Below are 19379 nucleotides of genomic sequence, written 5' to 3' on the forward strand. Positions count from 1 at the left end.
GTGAACAGACCTTCCACCCACTGATTCTATTATTATCCTTGATTCCATCCCCCCGCCCTCTCTGTCTGTCTCTCTCTCTATATATATATCGTGATAGTACCGAATTGCTCTTGAAAACTTTCTTAAATTAATAAATTAATTAATAAATGTTAGCTCATACCTTAATCCATATGCCATAAACGCAGTACCATTCAACCATCTTTGTTTACCCTCGTGTGAACCCTTTGTGTCCTTGTATCATTGCTTCTTTGTCATCAATAGTTACTTATTGGCAGGGATGGAGAGAGAGGATGATCAGGTACAATGGAGGCCACGTCTCCTGCTACTGCCTGTGACCCCATTGAGGGGGGGGGGGCAAGAAGCAGATCCCAGTCTCCAGCGGCCCTCCCAAAAGATCAAGGGAATTGTGGTTTGGTTCAACCTCAAGGTTGGGTACGTTTTCATCAGTCGCCAGGATACTGGAGTTGATGTTTTCGTGCACCGGCAGCTTGTCGTTGCACCAAACCCACGGCATCTCCAGCTCTCCCTTGGTGATGGTGAGACGGTGGAGTTTTGTCTCTTGGGGACTTCCAAGGGTCCTGAGGCCCGGGCTGTTACTGGGCCGGGAGGCGTGGCGGTGCGGGGTTCTGCACACGCACGTCTCACGGCCCGAGGACGCCAGGCCAGGGGTCCTGAGAGTCCTAGGGATATCAGATAAGCATCATGGTTGACATGTGCATCGCGACGACGAGGGCTTTTTGCGGGGGTGACAAGGGGGGTTTGTGCATTCTTTTCCCTAAGATCTTCGAGCAGAACGGGCTGCCTCGCCTTGTCATCCCCGAGTGCTTCGCCAGTGATGTGCATTCTGCCCTTAGCTGTAGGGAGCGTTGGGCCTGGCCTGCCATCCCCCGCACAACACCGCGGAAGAGACTAAAGCTGGATGCCTCCCTCAGATGGAAGACTGCCACACAGAACACCGACCCGGCTCCGAACTTGACCACGATCCAGGCTGCTGCTGAGGTCCACCAACCATCATCAATGACTGAGGAGGGGTGGGACTCCTTTGCCTCTGTATCCATGGCCGAGGATGCGTCGACCTGCTCCTCGGTAGGGTAGGAGGTCGATGAGTCCTCCTCTCATCAGGCGGAGGATGGCAGCTCATCTCGCCCTCTTATTGTGGACTACAAGGATCAGCTAGATGCATCATCCTATCATCGCCTTCTGACACTCGATGCCCACACCCGGTCGTGTCAGCTCGGAGCCACGACCTACTCCAACCTCTACAGTCTGTTCCTGGCGGCCGACCTGGGTGAGGGGATTCCACCCCTTCTGTCTGTCCGGGTGGAGGAGGTACGTCTAGCCAATCTACGAGCATTTTCATGCTCCTACCCCGCTTGGCTCCCTAGATTGGCCGTTACGTGTGCTGCTTGTGCTTTGTGATGACTTGATTTCCCAGTCCTCTTTGGCCTAATGCCCAACATAGCGGATATGGCCATAATGCAGTAATAAAAAAATGATATTTCATCGTGCATTTGCCTTTTTATATTTATTTGGCATATTTTATTCATTCCGTCTTGGCCTTCAGCCTCACTCCCCACTGTGTTCAGACTTGGACTAGATATATATAGTTTGCTGGTATCCAAAATAAACCATGAAAGACGTCATATACTGAAGGAGTTAACTCCTGCACTACCATAACATATTGGTAGGTTATATACAGTACTTCCTACCTCTACACAATTTTAACCTGAGAAAGATTTCTCGTACCATTCCTAATCCCTCCAGTTCGAAAAGTTTCACAGCTGAATAAAACTCGTCTGGTAGTACCAACGTCTTCGGTACAATGTTTGTATATTATTCTTAATACAGCCAAACAATATGATTCAGCAGGGTTAAGACCTCTCTTAGGAAGAGCAAGTACAAGAAGAAACAAATAATGGCGTACTGCATCCATATACCAGGCGTCGAAGATGTCACAAAGGGCACCCAAAGCCCATCTTCTCTCAAACATAGTTTTTATTTATACATAAACCAATTAATTTACATAAATATACATTACAGGCAGCATTTGTCACACGTTCCTCAGGGTAGTACACTTTCAATGGAAGTAGCTGGGGTACAACAGCACTACTTATAAGCAACACAGGGCGTCCTCATTTATGAGTATGGGAACAAAAATGGGTAGGAATCCCCATTTAGGAGCATGGGAATACAAATGGGTAGAGCCACGGTAGCCTCACATCAACTACCTCGTGGCAGGAACTGTACTAAAATATCACTAAATATAACTGGATCTTGGTTTAACAGTGCCGTGAGATGTTCTGACTAAAAGACATACTGTACAACCCACATAATGAAACTTTTGTTTTGGAGGTACAACAGAACAGCTTCAGCCAGAATTGAGCCTTGTTTTGGTGTATGCAGGGCCGAAACTGGTTTATCATTCCAATAAACAGCTTCAGTATGCGAGTATAATTTCTTCCACTAATGTAACACTGTGGAGGAAAAAGGCAGAGCTAAGGATATATATAAAAGTGTAAAAAATGCGAAAAAAAAGTCAGTATCAAAGAGAGAGAGAGAAAAAGGCAATATGGGGAAAAGGTTTAGGCTTGACTTACGTGGTTTTATCAACAATAAAAATTAAAATTATGTTAGTAGGTGTATGTATAAATGAAAAAGGTGAATAATGACAACACAGAATTATGGATTACAGTAGAAAAATGGCTAGGTCTTCGTGGCTGGGTTAAACTTACAAAAAATAAATATGAATAAAGGCATATATTACTACAATTTTCAGGAATTACATGAAAAACAGCCAAATTTTCATAATTCAACTAAGTAAAAATTCCTATACAAAACTAATACCTGCAAAAATAACTACCACAAGTTCAATGAAATATTGGTTAGGTTTGCATTGCTGTGCTAAAAAATATAACAATGCATATCTTTAATAAATCCAAATAAGTGGGTAATGAAGATAATGCACTATCACAAAACTAGGCATAAATCTGCACAAGTATCCCCAACCATGATTCCTCCTGTATGTGTCATCAATCCTTTTTGCAAGACTAACTAAAACCTTGTGGAACCAAAGCAACGCTATTACGAAACTGGGGAAACAACCTGCTGTTTGTACACCCTGCAGAAGGCTTAATACTAGGAAAAATATTCACCATATCTTACAAATCATCAGCACAGTGAGGCAGTTTAAAAAAGAAAAGGTGTCAAAATGTGAAATAAAAAACTGCCGCGCGGTTACACACAAAATACTTCGCAGGACATGACCCGAGTATGGAGTTACTATCGGGTGTCCAAAGCGATTACTCTCGACCCTGTTACCGCCGATTACCTAGAGCATACTGGATGTCTCTGTGTCCCACTAATAGTACACATTTATAAAACAACTCCATCTAGCAGAGTAGACTAGAGGGAAATCATCTAACATCATCTATATTTCAATGAGCTTCTATGACATACAAGATCTGGAAGGTAGGGTAGGTCTCTTTCTCTCTTCCCCCTCCCCCCCGTCTCTCTACAAATTACAGACTATATGAAAAAATTATTACAAATGCATTACCATATCCTGATGTCATTATAATACAACACTGGTGATGTAATGAATGCTTTGGTTGTTGCTGGAAACCCCAAGTGCTTGATATACTGTACAAAAGTAAACTACATTAAATATTGTATTGTGCCGATTCCCAAGTGTTAAGTACAAAAAACTATACAAAACGAAAATGCTAATTCAAAAGCTATACAAAAGACAAACTATTACAATTATGCGGTGAGGCTGATACTGAAGTGTCCGTGACAAAATTGGTATAGTGTAAACAAATAGTAAGTTACAATGAATATCATATCACTTTAAATCACAATGACCCCAAACTAATATAGCCATGGAATATTTGTGCTACAGAGTGTAATAACAGTTGGGTGCTCATGTCGGCTTAATTACTAAAAAATACTCGAGTTTCAAAGGATGTAATCATATGCAAACAGGCCAAACAGTCTCAGTAACTCGTAGGCTTCTGCAGTTTTTATACTTTTCGGTAATATCATTAAACCATATGAGCCGAAATTCCCTGATTACTGTAAGATACACAGGGACATTGTTTCATAATTTTCAATGCTATAGATATATTTATTGTTGCTTGGTAGTACTGCAGGAGCTCTGATGCAGCGACGACAACGGGAAACTTTTTTTTTTTTCTTTTTTTCTCAAAAGTTAATCTGCCATAATGGAATGATTTGTAGTCCCTCAGCTCAGTGTTTTTAGATATGAAAACTTTCAACAGCCGATACAGTGCAGCTGAACAGTTAACCTCTCCAAGGACTTCATTCTCGTGAGCTTTGAGGCTCCCTAGCACCTCTCTACCTGTTTGTATGCGACACATTAGTACTTGTTCTTATATCATTATGCAAACTAAGCCATTACTAAGAAGGCAAAAGTAACATTATACGAGAACATAAAAAAGCTTCAGTTCCATATTTTGGAGGGTTATGAGGGTCGAAGGTTGTGCTACCTACCTACAGATCACAAAAGGGTCCAGTGACCGTCTTACTTTCCTTGTAATATGCAGCAATATTTATAGGAAATAACTAAAGAAGGGGTGCTAGGAAGTCTTCTAACTCCACCAATATATGATCTCAAGTGTCAAAATCTATAACGGAAACCCAGGTACCATGTTTGAAACTGACGCACAGTCGTGGGCCAGGACCTCCTTTCCCTCTACCGCTATCTGGAGGAATTCGTAACCACGGTTTCACACCGAATGAAGACCTGTTGTTTGGTAATTCGAAACTCGTCAAGACTGCACGAGTATCAACGCTATCACTAAAAGTTTATCATGTTGTCTAGCAGAGCTTCCAACTGCCACCTTAATAACTGGACAACAGGTCATCAATGTGACTTCCCTCCAGTCAGGGGAAGGGAAGGTGAGCAGAGGCTCGCACGTTTACTGTACAGTGAGAAATGTTATACTGCAGTTCTTCTTCACCATTCAGAATTTGGTTTACCTCACCATTTCCTTTTCTTCAGTTGGCTGGCAGAAATAAAATGTCATTTTACATTATATGCAGCTGAGTCTGAGAGAAAAATGTTTATTATGAATTTTGGATAAAATGATTACGTAAAATCTGTATCTGGTAAAATTTCAGGGACTTAAGAATCTTTATAATTCATAATATGTCATGCTAAAAACTGTTTACATAATAACTAGGTTTTCATCAATTTTTGCGCCATATTTATTCGTCCTTTCTTTAAATTTCAAACAATGGACCCAATATATAAGAAAAAAATGAAAAATATCAGACTGCTTGACGTGGCTGAATTATTACTATTGTCAGAGCTGCTATTCATGGAAGGCATTAAGGAATGATTTTTATGTACGCCTTCAGAGGTATGCAAATAAGAATACTGAGGAGACCATGGAAAATAATTTTGCAAGAATAAGAATGTACGGTACATCACATTAAACCAACATGTATAACAATACTGTACACTGGTCATGGTGCTTAGAGGTCTGTATTCATTTCAGGAAAATCATGAATACATAATACTGATCAACAGGCTATACACACAAACTCTCTTCTTCCAACTATTCTCCCTGCAATGAGAGTCGAGTTAGTATTCTCGTTGATTTAGGAGGCTTTCTAGAACTAGCCCTCAGTTGTATTTGTGGTTGCAAATTCATATTCTATTGTGTGTTATTTATTCATTTCGTTATCAATACACTGCACCAACATACATGAGACTATTAACGTGCCATATACAAAAATTAACTTTTAGGAACGTGGTGTTTGAAAGCCTCCTAACCCAATGAAAATATGGTCTCATGAAGTGACTGTCAAACACATCCCTTGAAATTTAAATTAACAAAAGATTACTTTCAATATGAATTCCAAGGGCAACTACAACTTACATAACTTTATTCTTATGACCATCGTTCTTTCTGATTTTTTTCTTTTAACAGTTCTTAACGATGCACAAAATACTGTGACCTCTGCTAGTCTGGTTTTGAATATACTGACATTTGCCACTTGACGTCTGTTAATTTAGATAACGGAAAACAAAGCGATTACCTGAGTTTCTGAGTTCGGCGTGGGAGCAACACTTGCATGGTATTCAGCTGCAGATTATACAGATGCTAACCTACTGTACATATTCTTAAACCCTTCAATCCGATAAAGATATATCCCAGTTTATTTTTACTACTTCCAGAGGATTTGTTAACAAGTGTAACTATCTGTATAGTCGGTGTTAGAAACTGATTTTACCGCCCTACGTTTAAAAAGACTGAAAATAGTTAGAAAAATATTAAAATATGCCATCTGAATGAAAGGATTTCAAAAGCGATCGCAAAGGTGTAAGCAAGCCCTTAATTTCTGAGGGTCATTTGCGAAAACCATTATGAGAGTAAAACGTCAGCATTCTTCGTTGGCATTCTCTACATTAACCTGGGATGCACCCACATCTAACGCCCACATTGTTCATAAATGACCGTAAGAAAACGAAAATCTGCATGCACTTTTTGGCTTCTCTTTTAACTCCATTTCAATGACGAATATATTCTTGCTGTTGCCGGATGACGTTGTTAGATTTAGGAAAATCCTATTAGTAGTGTCGCTATCTCCAAAGCAAGATAAAATACTCTGGAGTTAGCATGAATAAAACGAAAAATAGGTCATCAGACTGAAGGGATTAAGCATACGACCGTCAAATAGACCAACCGAAGCCACGGTGAAACGGTGGAAAGGTACTGGACGTTGATTCACAAACTTACTATCAATATCTTGCCAGAACTAAGATTTCTTTTTGCAGGAGGGACAAGGAGAGAAGAATGCAACATGCTCCCTTGTCTCCTGCAAAAGAAACCCTTGTTACGAGGATTTTATCGCAAGCTGTTTCGTGAATCACAGCCATGGTGTCAAGGGCAGGAACATGCGCGGGAGCTATACACCTAACCTTCCCTAGAAATATACCTACCATCAATATGAGTTACTGGAAAATGTACTTTGATTATCAAATAATATTCCAAATAAAAAAATATATATTACAGTAACTGCTAATGAGTACAGTACATATAAGTATCACTTGGCTTAAAGTACATGAAGTACTAGGCTATGTTTGGAGTACATTATCGCTGGTTTAAGCCAAGCTATTAACACTAATGATGCTACATTGCTAAACAGTCATAAGCTTCCGGAAATATGCTGTTTTTCTCTAACAGTTCATGTACAAGAGAGTTCAGGGGCTAAAGAATACTTCATACAAAACAATAAACTCTGTCTTACCACTCCAGTTTTGAGCCCCACAAAGGTACAGTAGGGTAAGGGCTGCTTCAGGCAAGAAAGTTACCGGGTGCCTGGATAGCCAAGTTGTATCATATAAGCATTGTGGTAACTGAGGCTGCAATATAGAGGTTTTTGGAGTAATGATAGTAGTGTGCCAGAGTGAGCACAGAAAGGCCGGGTCAGCAATGGTCATTCAGTTACAGACAAAATGACTAAAATCTGAAAGGCTTTGATTAACTAGTGGAGCACAATTATTTTAGTATAGCTAGTAACTGTACCAGATTAAGTACAATGTCAATCTTCGCGGATGAACTCATGAACAGGGAGACTTCTAGTGCTGCGGCATTTCTCAAACAACCGTACACAGGACAGAAACACTTCAGCACAAAAATCCTTGGGTATGTGTTTCTTTACAACAGGTCATTGTAAGTTTATAAAATTACTCTGCAGACACAGATAGCTTACATATGAACCAAAAGCATCATGGCTTGACATTTACAACATCTTTGTGCACGAATAAGCTCCCTTGAACCAAAGACGCCTCCTGAATATTGGAACTGCAGGTCATACTTTCTGGGAGACTGTCTTCGATGCAGGAGGAACTTGAAACGCTACACCTGAAAGCACATATAAACACCAGCAAGAGCAGCCATTGGGAAACTAGCACACGTACACTGTAATATTAACAGTCCACCAACATACACACAGTCACACACATACACACATACGTCTTCTACTGCAATGGCCACCCAATACATACACATAGGCTAAAGAGTAGGCTTTGGAATGCGCGAAGAAAAAAAAAAAATCGTCCTCAGCGCGGGAAAGTGGCCGTTTTGCAGTCACTTATTATTTTTTCAAAATCTAGCTAAACACTGGAGATGCGGCTGGCATTCTAAACATACAATGCTTCCAGACTATCACTAGGCTAACAACTATGCACACACAGCTGGAGTTGGCAGTTTGTATGTGGATACATGTTCCATGAGGTGTCACGCCCTATCCAAGGGAAGGAGAATGTATAAAGAAACGTGTAAGATATTATACAATCAAAATAACGCTGGTTATTTTACCGTCAAGGCGATGTAGGATATTTCGCCCTCAGGAATATATATATATATATATATATATATATATATATATATATATATATATATATATATATATATATACACACACACACACACACACACACTTTTATGCAAGTAAGAAGGAACCGAAGGCTACAAGCCCACAAAATTGTTTCCTCCAAGGGGGGGGGGGGGGGGGGAAGCCAAATTTAAAATCCGGTCATTCTGATATGCCTGCGCGCGAGCACACACACACACACACACAATAATTCTCTCTCTCTCTATCATATATATATATATATATATATATATATATATATATATATATATATATATATATATATATATATATATATATATATATATATATATCGTAATAAGTATTTAATGCCAGTACAGTATGGTCTTTACCATCAAGACAGTTTTCGTGGCCATCCTTTATGAATTCTGGGAATTAAGGGTCTGGCAATAGATACACTGGTAGATATTTGTACTGGGTGGTTGTGTAATACAGAATTGATGTAACAAGCTTCTCGAAATGGTTAATACAGAACTATCACTCAAAATATTAAACAGCAGTGAACTTAGTGTCTGAATATAAACTTAAGGCACGCTTTACCCACTTAAAAAAATATTTGCACGGCATCACAAGCGGGTCCGGATTGTCGTCTACTTACTAACGCTTCTTTCTTTGCGATTTATCTTGAACAGTACATGTCAGTATTATCTTTTATGCTACTTTCATACTGTTAATACCAAGACTGATTACGCTGAACCATATAAGCAAATATTAACATGTCATATGCTGAAATAGGCTGGCAAGGAAGAGGTGCTACGAAGCCTCCTTAACGGATAAGAATACGGCTCACGGTATTAAGGGGCACTGCACTTTGGCCCGCATTCTCGTCTGTATAGGAGTCTCCCTAGCGTCTCTGTCCTACTAGTAATTCTGTCTTGAGTACATTAATATATTCCTGTACCTGACACTGCGGTTATGTGATATTAGAATGATATAAATAACACAGGAGAATACAGACATGTAATATGTAAGGAAGCTAAATCGTTAAGAATAAGATGTTTGTAAGCTTATCCAGCTCCCAAGAATCCAGGCCTTGTGCCTCTGGTCCCGCCATGCACAATTATTATAAACAGTTCAAAGACATTGAAAGATTTACCCTCTTATGGTTGGGGCAACTCTAGTATTTAGTTTTGGCCAAAACTAAGCTATTTCACTCAGCTAACAGCAAGTCATATAGGCCTGGGAGTGTTAATACTGTCATTATTAACTCATTTCGGCTACATCAAACGATTATTATATAGCTGTAAATCAGTCCTAGGGGCGTGAAAATGTTAAAATAAAAATATATGAAAACTAACTGATACTCAAGAAGAACGTCAAGGAAAATAACAAGGATAAATTTACAAGATCTAACAACAGAAAATAAAATTAAAGTAAAAAAAAAAAAAGTGAAACATTACAAAACAGACGGTGGAAACATAATGAGTGGAAGCTACTCTTGTTGGGGAAAAAGGAAAGCGAGACGGAAATTGAGGAAGGAGGGGAAAAGGGAAGAGAAAGGAGTAGGTGAAGGGAATGAGGGGAGAGGAGGGGGAAGAGATGAATGGAGAAGGGTAAGAAAGGAGTGAGGGGGTGACACCTCTTTGGAAGACACTCACACACATACACACTCCACTGTTAAAAACGGAGGAAGATCTTTCCCCCTCTCACATATTACACAATAGGTCACAACTTTTTACCCCTTGGTTTCCGTAGCAATTAATCTAGAGGCGTCAAATGAAACTTAGTACAGGATAAAATGTATGAGGGTTAGTGTAAAATTCCTTGTACTAGGAGGAGAAATTTGTTACACTGAGGAATATGATACATACATACTTTTTCCAATAATGGAAAAAAAAAAAAAACATGTGGTGGAAGATATTGGTTTTAACGTGATATGACCCATAACGGGAAAAATGTATGAGAAAGCATTAGTTTCAACGTGATATGTGTGATATATGAAGAAAATATATAACGCTTCATAAAAAGATAATCAATATGAAATGCTAAACGCAGACAACAGAGTAAAACAACAACATATAACTTCTACCGGCGGAAAAAAAAAAAAAAAAAAAAAAGTGAAATAATGAACCGTTTCAGAAGCCGGAAAAAATATTAATGTATGATGCACAATGATGGAAGAAAACATCAAAGATAATTTGAAATTCTCGATACAGAAAGAAAACATCTACAAAATAGGTAGCATTTCTCCAAGGACAGCTGATAGCAAGTAATATACGTATCTCATTTTATAAAAAACTCTCAATTATTTCTAACTTTAACTCTGTTTATTTCTAACTTCAACATGATCGGGGAAAAGGGAGAAACTGTGAGATACAGAATAGACAGTATTTCTCCAAGGGCAGTTGTTATTATTATACCTATGTCCATAATTTTTACCAACCTCTTAATTTATATTTCTAACTTCATCTTACTAAGGGGGAGGAGAAACAAATCAATACAAAAAACAATTCTTACACAACGTGGTTATCAACATTTCAAAAAGGTAATCTCTAAGTCACACACATATATCTTCACGTCTTCTTAAAGTCTCTAAATAAACTCAACAAACCATCAGTGGGAAACACGTGCAAGAGCCTCACATAGCCAACCTGACCAGCGCCTTCGTGATCAAGAACATAATATTTTTGCTCCTACTGGTACAATGCTTTCGTGACAAAATTTTTTCAACCCGAGGACGCCTTTTTTCATTGTTTATTCCTGATACAACCAGGCGAATTTATTCACCTTGGAAACAGTAGTAGCAGTAGTTGTAGTCCCAGGTTCAGCTGAAATGTGAACCCAAAGGCCTGCAGTCTGAAGATGTCCTTCTACAGTTCACCATCCTCCTTTTGGAGGATAGGGAGGGAACTGAGGGGCTTGTATAACTGGGCAGTGAAGCCGCCCAGTTATACCGATGCCACCACGTGAAGGCCTTCCCTTTCAGCACCTCCCTGGAGGTGAAGGAAGTTCTAGTTAACTCTACGAGTTCCATAAGTCTGGCAAAAAATGAATATAATTGTCTGATTTAAAAAAAAAAAAAAAAAAAAAAAAAAAAAAAGGGCCACCGTTGCGAAGGGGATAATATGTCGTTTAGGCAGAATATAACACTTACAGGTAAATTCAACTCCAAAGAATCTTTTACATGGTTTTCTGCTGCTACCAGGTGATTATATTCGGTTTACATGTCCCCTAGCAGTGAGTGAATTGATTAACCCTCTCATGGTCTCGTCTTCTCATATTTTTTGATGCAAGGGCAATGCAACAATAACATCAGCAACACACCACACAAAATTGTCCTCCCACACCACATCATATCAAGAGCATTAAACGACAGATGCTGAAGCTCCCGCATCTAGTACTTTTATACTTGCTTTCCATCTAACGTCAAACGATTTACGTAGTGACCGAGTATAGGAGCCTGAGAATGTTAAAACGGGTCTGAACAACATCGCTTGAAAGGTGGGGAAGATGCCATGAGGCGCTTTGCCATGGTATTCATTTCCCTAACATAGGCCTTTGAGCCTGTGGCGAGTTGTATACCCAATATCCTGGGATACAAAGCCACTGTATGATCTAAATTACCACAGTTACCTCCCCTAGGTGTTACTCGAGGTACTCATATTGCCTACCAACCCACAAAGGGTGGATGGATACCTGGTTCTAGTGACACCAGCTGCCCACACCAGGATTCGACCCCTGGCGCTAATGGGCCGGCAGCTTCGATAGAATTTAACATCATTTGGACAAAATCTAACACCAATTGGCAGATCTCAGCAACACTCATTTCACTGAAGTTAAACATCATTTGCCTGGGTATAATTCAACAATCGCTTGGGTAGAATTGAACATCACTTGGAAAGAACAGACCATCATTTAGGTACAACTTGACACGTGCTGGGGTTTGAATATTATTTACCACCACTTGGATAGAACCAAACATCACTTGCGAAAGATTTAATCTTGGATAGAAACTAATATCAGAATTAAGCACTTGCCTGGGTTGAATTTCCCAGTATTCATGTAGATATTAAAATCATCTCTTGGGCAAAATCTATCACTTGATTAGACAGAATTTAATATTCACTGGGGCAGCATTACATCACTTGGACAGAATTTAACATCAGCTGGGCAGAATTCAACATCGCTAAGGCAGAATTTAACACAGCTTGAGCAAAGTATAATATCGCTTTAGCACTCGTTTACCAGAATCTCACATCACCCGGGACAAAATTTAACACCACTCGCTTGGGTAGAATTTAACCACTTAGGCAGAATATGGCATCAGATGAGCAGACGTTAACAATCTGGGTAGAAATAACATCACTGTCAGAACTTAACATCATTTGGATGAAATTTAACAACATTGTCCGTTTCGGCAGAAGCTGGGCAGAAAATAGCTCTTGTTTAGGTAAAATTTAACATCATTTGGCAAGAATATACCAGCACTTGGCCCAATTAAACAACATCGCTGTAGTAGAGCTGGTTGAACTGAATTTAACATCACTCTGGTAAATAACAACAACATATCTTTGGGAGACTTTAACAACTTGGTTTGGTATAATTTAACAAGTCTCTTTCGTATACATTAACACCTGCTTGGATGGAATTTAATCTTTGCTCTAGTATTATTTAACAATAGTTTTCCCCTGAGGATAGGATTTAGTAACATTAATTCTGATGGGTCGAATATAACAAACAATACTCGTTTGGGTAAGGCTTAACAACACGCATTTTTGGACGAAATTACCAACGTTTGGTTTATTAAAATTTAACGACAGTTTGGGAACAGATTAACATCACATGATTTAGAAGAATTTAACATTAGCTTGGGTGGAATTTAACAACATGTGGCTTAACATAATTTAAAACATCAGATTGAGTAAAATTTAACAACACTGGGTCGAGTAGTATTTAAGACTCGTTCAAGGGGACCTTAACAATTTTAGCTTTGGTAGAATTTAACATCACTTTGGTCACTGAATTTAACAAACTGAATTTGATGGTCCTATTTATACAGGTAGTCCATGTATAACGCTCCCCTTCCACACCGCCAGGGTATTTATACTGTGTTGAGAAGACCCAGACAGCGTTATCAATACCTATCATGCATCATTCATTCATTTCCTACTCCCACACCCACGACCACAACAGCAGAGTGAGCCGTCCTCCCCGACACATAATAAACCAGCAGACGAATTTCTAATGGAACGCTATTTACGAACCTCCCTGTATTAGTCTCAGTACATCCACGTGAACTTATTGTGGTCAAGAAAGGCCTCTGGCACTGAAGAGCTTACTGATGGCTGTTTCTATCCCCTCCATTTCGAAAAGTCACCCCTAAGAAGAATGGTCATCTGACGACAGCAAGAATAAAACTGAGGATGTCATCGTACTGAATAGGTTAAAATTACTCGCCAGGGTAGAATTTATCCCCTTCAGTCCGATGATTTTTGTTTTTAGTTACCACCAGGTGAGTTTATTCAGCTTAGGAAGGACCTCTGGTAGTGAAGGGGTAGTAGTAGCTGTAAACTCATGCTCATCTGAACGTGAACCTGGTGGGCTGCAGGCTGAAGATGCCCTCGTCCTGCAGTCCACCATCCTCCTCTTAGGGGATTGGGAGGAGCTCAGGGACGTTCGTGTAACCGGATACTCCACAGTATGGTCAAATCGGTGCCACCACGTGAAAGCATCCCTTTCCGGCAGAGAGTGAAGGGATAAATACAGGATACATTTACTCCATACAATTCGAAAAATATCTCACGAGCTGGATAATATCTTTTGAAGGAGGCAAGGAAATAAAATAATCGTATTCAACAACTCCCGCTTTGTAGAGTTGCAGTACAGGGCACGTCGTTCACGCCTTTTTACTTTGTGTAAATACGGACTGCGAACTTGGTCTTAGGGAGTTGCCGGGTGGTCTTTTATTTGATTTCTGTATCCTTCTCCTCCTCTTCATCATAATCATCATTTCGTCCTACTTCACCCGTCCTATCTTACTGCTAATTTTTTCCGGTTCCTCCTTCCTTCTCCTTTCCCAAGACCCTATTAGTGTAAGCTTTGTAGCAACTTTTCCTTACCAATTCATTATGCCTATTACATTCTGATAGTGTCTTACGTTATTTATATACATTTTTAGTACCGACATCATTTATGTCAATAATGTACAATAGAACAAAAAGGTGTAATATGCAAAATAAATCGCTGAGGAAGAGGTGATACGAAGTCTCCAGTGCTACCTACAATATGGACCCCACACAGCGCCCTCTCCCCTCCGTGAATGAAACCCTGGGGCACACAATCGCTACATCCTGAAGTCGGAAAACATATATTTTTACAACTGCAGGCCAAATGCATTTACGATTTAAAAAAACGTATTCCTGATCACGACTGGCAGCTTATGAGGCTCACACAGGATGTTCCCACTGATATTCTCAACAATAATAATTTCTACAGGGTTGTGTATATTGAGTGTAGCACTATACCATAACCATGCTGTATGTGTTGGGATATGTATTTGATATGGTTGTTGTGGGGTCAGCTCTAGAGTGACGTGTACCGCACCGCTCCTGATTTGACAACACTGCAGTGGTATTCCTGCAGTGGAGAGGCGTCATTCTCGCCTTACGGACTCATCCACCAGGCACAGCTCCTTGCGGCGGTACCTTTTTGGACTCTGTAGCTTAAAATAAATTGTGAACCAACATTTGCTTCTGTAATACGTCTAGGGTAAGGATTACTTTTACAGTAGGTTGCTTGCGCGGGCCCACATGGGACGACAAAGCCTGCGGGTTACGATCCGCGCTGGAAAGCTGCGATAGTTTTCTTAATCCACCTAACAGTGCTGGGGGTGATGTCGTCGTAGAGGCGTGGCCGGGAGCCGTGGTAGCACCCGGTGTGGGACGTGGCCACGCCCACCACCTCCCATCGCCCCGCCCACTCGCACACCAGCCCGCCCCCGCTCATCTCCTCTAGCTGCAAACACATTCAATATTAACATCATCAACTCCACTTGATGCCCTTAGTAAACACAGCAGACAGTGTTCTCCACTATGGTGTGTCTGTCACTTGCCGAACTATTTTCAGTACGTACCTGCAGAGATTTATAAGGCTGATTTTTAAAGCACTTGGATATCTTAGTTATGCCTTGGATTAACAACCGTACAAATACTAATATAATAATGATTATATTGGCTCAGCGGACGACAAAAACAAGACAATGACCGTAGAACTCGAGAAAATATATACTCTGACAAAACCTCACGCATTTCACATGTCACTTGAAAAACCGAAAACACTGCAATAACCGAATGGTGCCTCTAAGAAAAAATGGATGAGTCAAAAGTCAATACTCACTCAAAATACTACCACTACACATTCTACAAAGGAACTTTTGCTCTGTCAACAAAAGTAAGAAAATTAATGACCTCTTGTGTTATAACGACTTTTGGTCCACCCAATATATAAACTAGCTCGGGTGACATATGATAAAAGATTACACTGTGATGACAGATGATTACTGGACAGGTGATTAATGTAATTGGGCTCTAACTTCTGTGCCACTTCGACTCTGAGCTGGGAATCCATAAGTGGGCAATATACTTGCGACTGGATAAAATTATGACAAGCTGATATAACACTGAGGAACATAAATAACAAAACAAAACAAAACACGTACTAAGTTACAGAACTGGAAGAGATAAGACAATATGGGTACCCACCAAACATCTGTCTGTGGGTTTGGTCTGCTGAGCACAGATGGTGTTGTCCTTGAAATCGTCCAGGCGCTGACACACCTCACCTGCGTTGACACTCACTGACAGCTCCACCAGCGGGTCACCTGCCGGAAGGGGAAGGGTCAAGTGTGGTAGTCTCAGTGATAGTCAGTCGGATATGATTTTACCGAGATTAATGATTAACAAATACGAAATAATAGGATTCATGATCATGTGGGTAAGTGTAATCCCAACCTTATTTTCCCACATACGAGTAGGATGGGGAAATCTAGAACAAGGTTCTCTGATTTTTTTCTGAACATTAATCAACGAGGGAGAGTCATTTGTATTAACCTCCTACTCTTTTGTTTTACGAAAGTTACAAGGTTGCTTGCAACACATGTCACCTTTTGCAACACGCAGGTATTACATTCTTTTCTAATATTCCAAGGCGGCGTGATATATAACAAGTGTAATAACCAAAAGTAGTATGAGAGTATGGCGAGCAAAGGAGGGTGTGGTGAGGCAGGAGGGATGTAGGGATTATGGTAGTGCAGGAAGGAATGTGTAGTTAGAGGAAGCGCATGATGTGACTGTGATGAATGTGTTATTGCGGGCTCGTGGCCTTTGGTTCCTTCTTCCTCGCATAAAAAAAAAAAAGTTTGAGGAAGCGCATGGTGTGACTGTGATGAGACGGACAGCTAGGGGCATGGTGAGGCAGGAAACGTAGTGAGGTAAGGAGGATGTGGTGTGGCTGTGTCTGGGCAAGTAACAACATGGCGAAAACAGAGAGAGAGAGAGAGAGAGAGAGAGAGAGAGAGAGAGAGAGAGAGAGAGAGAGATGAAGCTAGTAGATAAGAAGCACGAACAAAGTATAGTGAAGAAGATGGTGTGTGTGTTAAGGCAGGATGACATGGTGTGTGTGATATGGGAAAAAATATCTGGTAAAGATGTGGTGAGGCAGAGATTACATGCTTTGGTATGATAAGGCAGGGTATGGTGAGGGAGAGGAGGTATAGTGATTCAGGCAGGGGGAAGGTTTAGTGAGTCAGGCACGGTATGTTTAAACAGGCAGGCAGGACTTACGGCGGGCGCCCCATCCAAGACTGCGACAGGAGCGGTTGGTGAGCTGCGAGACTGAAGTGTGGGAGCCAAGGCAGGCAGGACGCACGTAGTCACTCAGCTCCACCTCAGAGTCCGCCAGCTGGGAGGAAGAAGCAAGTTAGGGGCGGTGGTGATGCATTCCCGTGCTAAGAGGCTCGTTCAAACACTGATTCTAACAGACTCACTAGGACGCACTTTCATGGTAACAGACTCGTCAGGAAGGATGGTGACAAATTGGCGGGAATAGATTCGATAATGAGACACTGATGTACTGTAGTAATAAACTTGTCAGGAGGTATGGTGCCACACTCGAATGGTAACACTTTTCTAGTTACACACTCATTAGCTAAATTAGTTGAGAAAGACGTTCTTGGTGACATTGCTCCCTCAAACACACTTTACCAATATACTAGTTAATTAGATTAGTAACACACGCTATCGACAACACAATCCATCTATGCTCTCGCCAGTTTGGTAAGTAAAAAACACATTACCATCAGCACTACCAAGATCACTACTTCCACACTCGTTAGTTAGGCAAATAACTGACGTACCTACAACATAGATATCAACGCATTCGTTAGTTTAGTTAGTAGCACACTTCCGACAACACTCTATTAACACCAGGTATATACTAGGAAACAAAAAATCTCTTCTAAAATGATTGTTAAGAAGTAGGAATGGGAAAAGTACACAGATAAGACATGAAAAAAACGCAGAAACCAGAGAGCCTTCAGGATGGGAGAAGATTTGGAGACTATACCGATTACTACATACCACCAGCTACAAGTTCGTGGCCAAAATGTGGAATATAGTAATGGGTATACGTGGTTTACAAATCTCCTCCATCCTGAATGCTCTCTTGTTTCTGTGCTTTTTTCATCTCTTATCTGTGCAATTTTGCCATTCCTGCTTCTTAACAATCATTTTAGAAGGATTTTTTTTTTTTTCTAGTTATGATCGTTTTGTGGAAGTATATTTATGCATAAAGCAAGTGTTACATTTGGATTGTTACATGCATAGCATACTGAAGACTAAAACGAGGGTGAAAAGAAGTGTTTTGGTACGGTACGTTCTTTAACTGTAAGCGAGCTGCAGCTAACCAATAATGCGCAAAATGGTGTACTTACGGGTGACTGCGATGCGGTTTTCAGGTCGTAACTCGCGAACCGTAGCCTGAATGCATTTGTAAACATGAAAAGAAACATCTACACTTGACAAGCGGCGTTTTGGAGTGTAGTACGCTCGAGTATGTCTATCCGTTTTGGAAATATGACTGATCAAGAAGAAGAATGAAAGAAAGAACAAAATCAATATTTTTGCGGTTCGATTTTGCGACTCCTAGGAAGGTCAGCAAGACTTTGCGAGTAGTTTTGCACTTGAATAGCGAAGGTCTTTTAGATTATAAGTTTAGAACTGGGCTCTGAGACCGTTTTCGCGCAAATGCTCCAATACCCAATAATACAGGACGCCATTTTACACCTGCGCCATTCCTACGTACGGAGTGCTACCGCCCTCTGTGGTAAGCTAGCTGTACGCAGTTGCTAACACACTTTATCAACTTAGTCATTAGTCAGGCTGGTAACGTACATTAACACAAAGAAAACATAGGGTATTAAGGCTATAAACGCATCCTACTAGTCACAAAGTTGCACGTATGGATAGTAATGCACTCGACTAGGAACAAACAATCAGTGTGGATAGTAACGCACTCTACTAAAACATTCATTACTTGGATTAATAACGCAATCTACTCGCAACAAATTCTATGAATAGCATCGCACTCGACTTGCGACACAGCGCGTTGTTTAGGTTAATAACGCACTCACATGCTACACACTAGTTAACCAGACCAGTAACGCACTCTACTCGCAACTCATTTCTCAGTTAGGCTAGTAATGCTCTCTACCGGCAACACACTTAACCGGTTTCACAATCTACCCGCTGTGTACTCTTTGGCAACACATTCAGCTCCTCCTCATCCCTCTCCGGCTCCAACAACTGCAGGACACAACGCATTCTTTAGTCACAGGACCAACTCCGGCCTTTTACAGGGGATACAGCATTTAACAAAGGTGAAATTCCCTTGTACAAAGGAAAAGGGGAAAAAGAAGTGTGTGGTAATCATAAGGGCATCTGTCCACTTACTATAATAGG

At 40.5% G+C, this 19379-nt stretch overlaps 2 protein-coding genes across 2 annotated transcripts in view; one reads left to right on the forward strand and one right to left on the reverse strand.

The window, feature by feature from the left end:
• The first annotated feature begins 277 nt into the window (after positions 1 to 277).
• LOC145401340 (Y-box-binding protein 1-like) lies at positions 278 to 697 on the forward strand. The gene has a single exon (XM_080273665.1). It carries the CDS (start codon positions 278 to 280, stop codon positions 695 to 697), a length of 420 nt encoding a protein of 139 aa, XP_080129791.1.
• A 14498-nt stretch (positions 698 to 15195) lies between these two features.
• Positions 15196 to 19379, reverse strand: part of LOC145401341 (atrial natriuretic peptide-converting enzyme-like) — a 175734-nt gene continuing 171550 nt past the window's right edge. Inside the window, exons 13-15 of the mRNA XM_080273666.1 lie at positions 17205 to 17322; positions 16125 to 16243; positions 15196 to 15378 (exon numbers count right to left, since the gene is read on the reverse strand). Of these exons, the coding sequence (XP_080129792.1) occupies positions 15196 to 15378; positions 16125 to 16243; positions 17205 to 17322 (420 nt within the window). The remainder of the gene's footprint in view (positions 15379 to 16124; positions 16244 to 17204; positions 17323 to 19379) is intronic.

The sequence above is a fragment of the Coenobita brevimanus genome, chromosome 55 (assembly GCF_032717465.1).
Source record: "Coenobita brevimanus isolate Jiangsu-jjx chromosome 55, ASM3271746v2, whole genome shotgun sequence".
In the NCBI taxonomy this organism is placed as follows: domain Eukaryota; kingdom Metazoa; phylum Arthropoda; class Malacostraca; order Decapoda; family Coenobitidae; genus Coenobita; species Coenobita brevimanus.

Coding starts and splice junctions, on each gene's coding strand:
- LOC145401340 (XM_080273665.1), top strand. CDS start 278: ATGGAGAGAGAGGATGATCAGGTACAATGGAGGCCACGTCTCCTGCTA.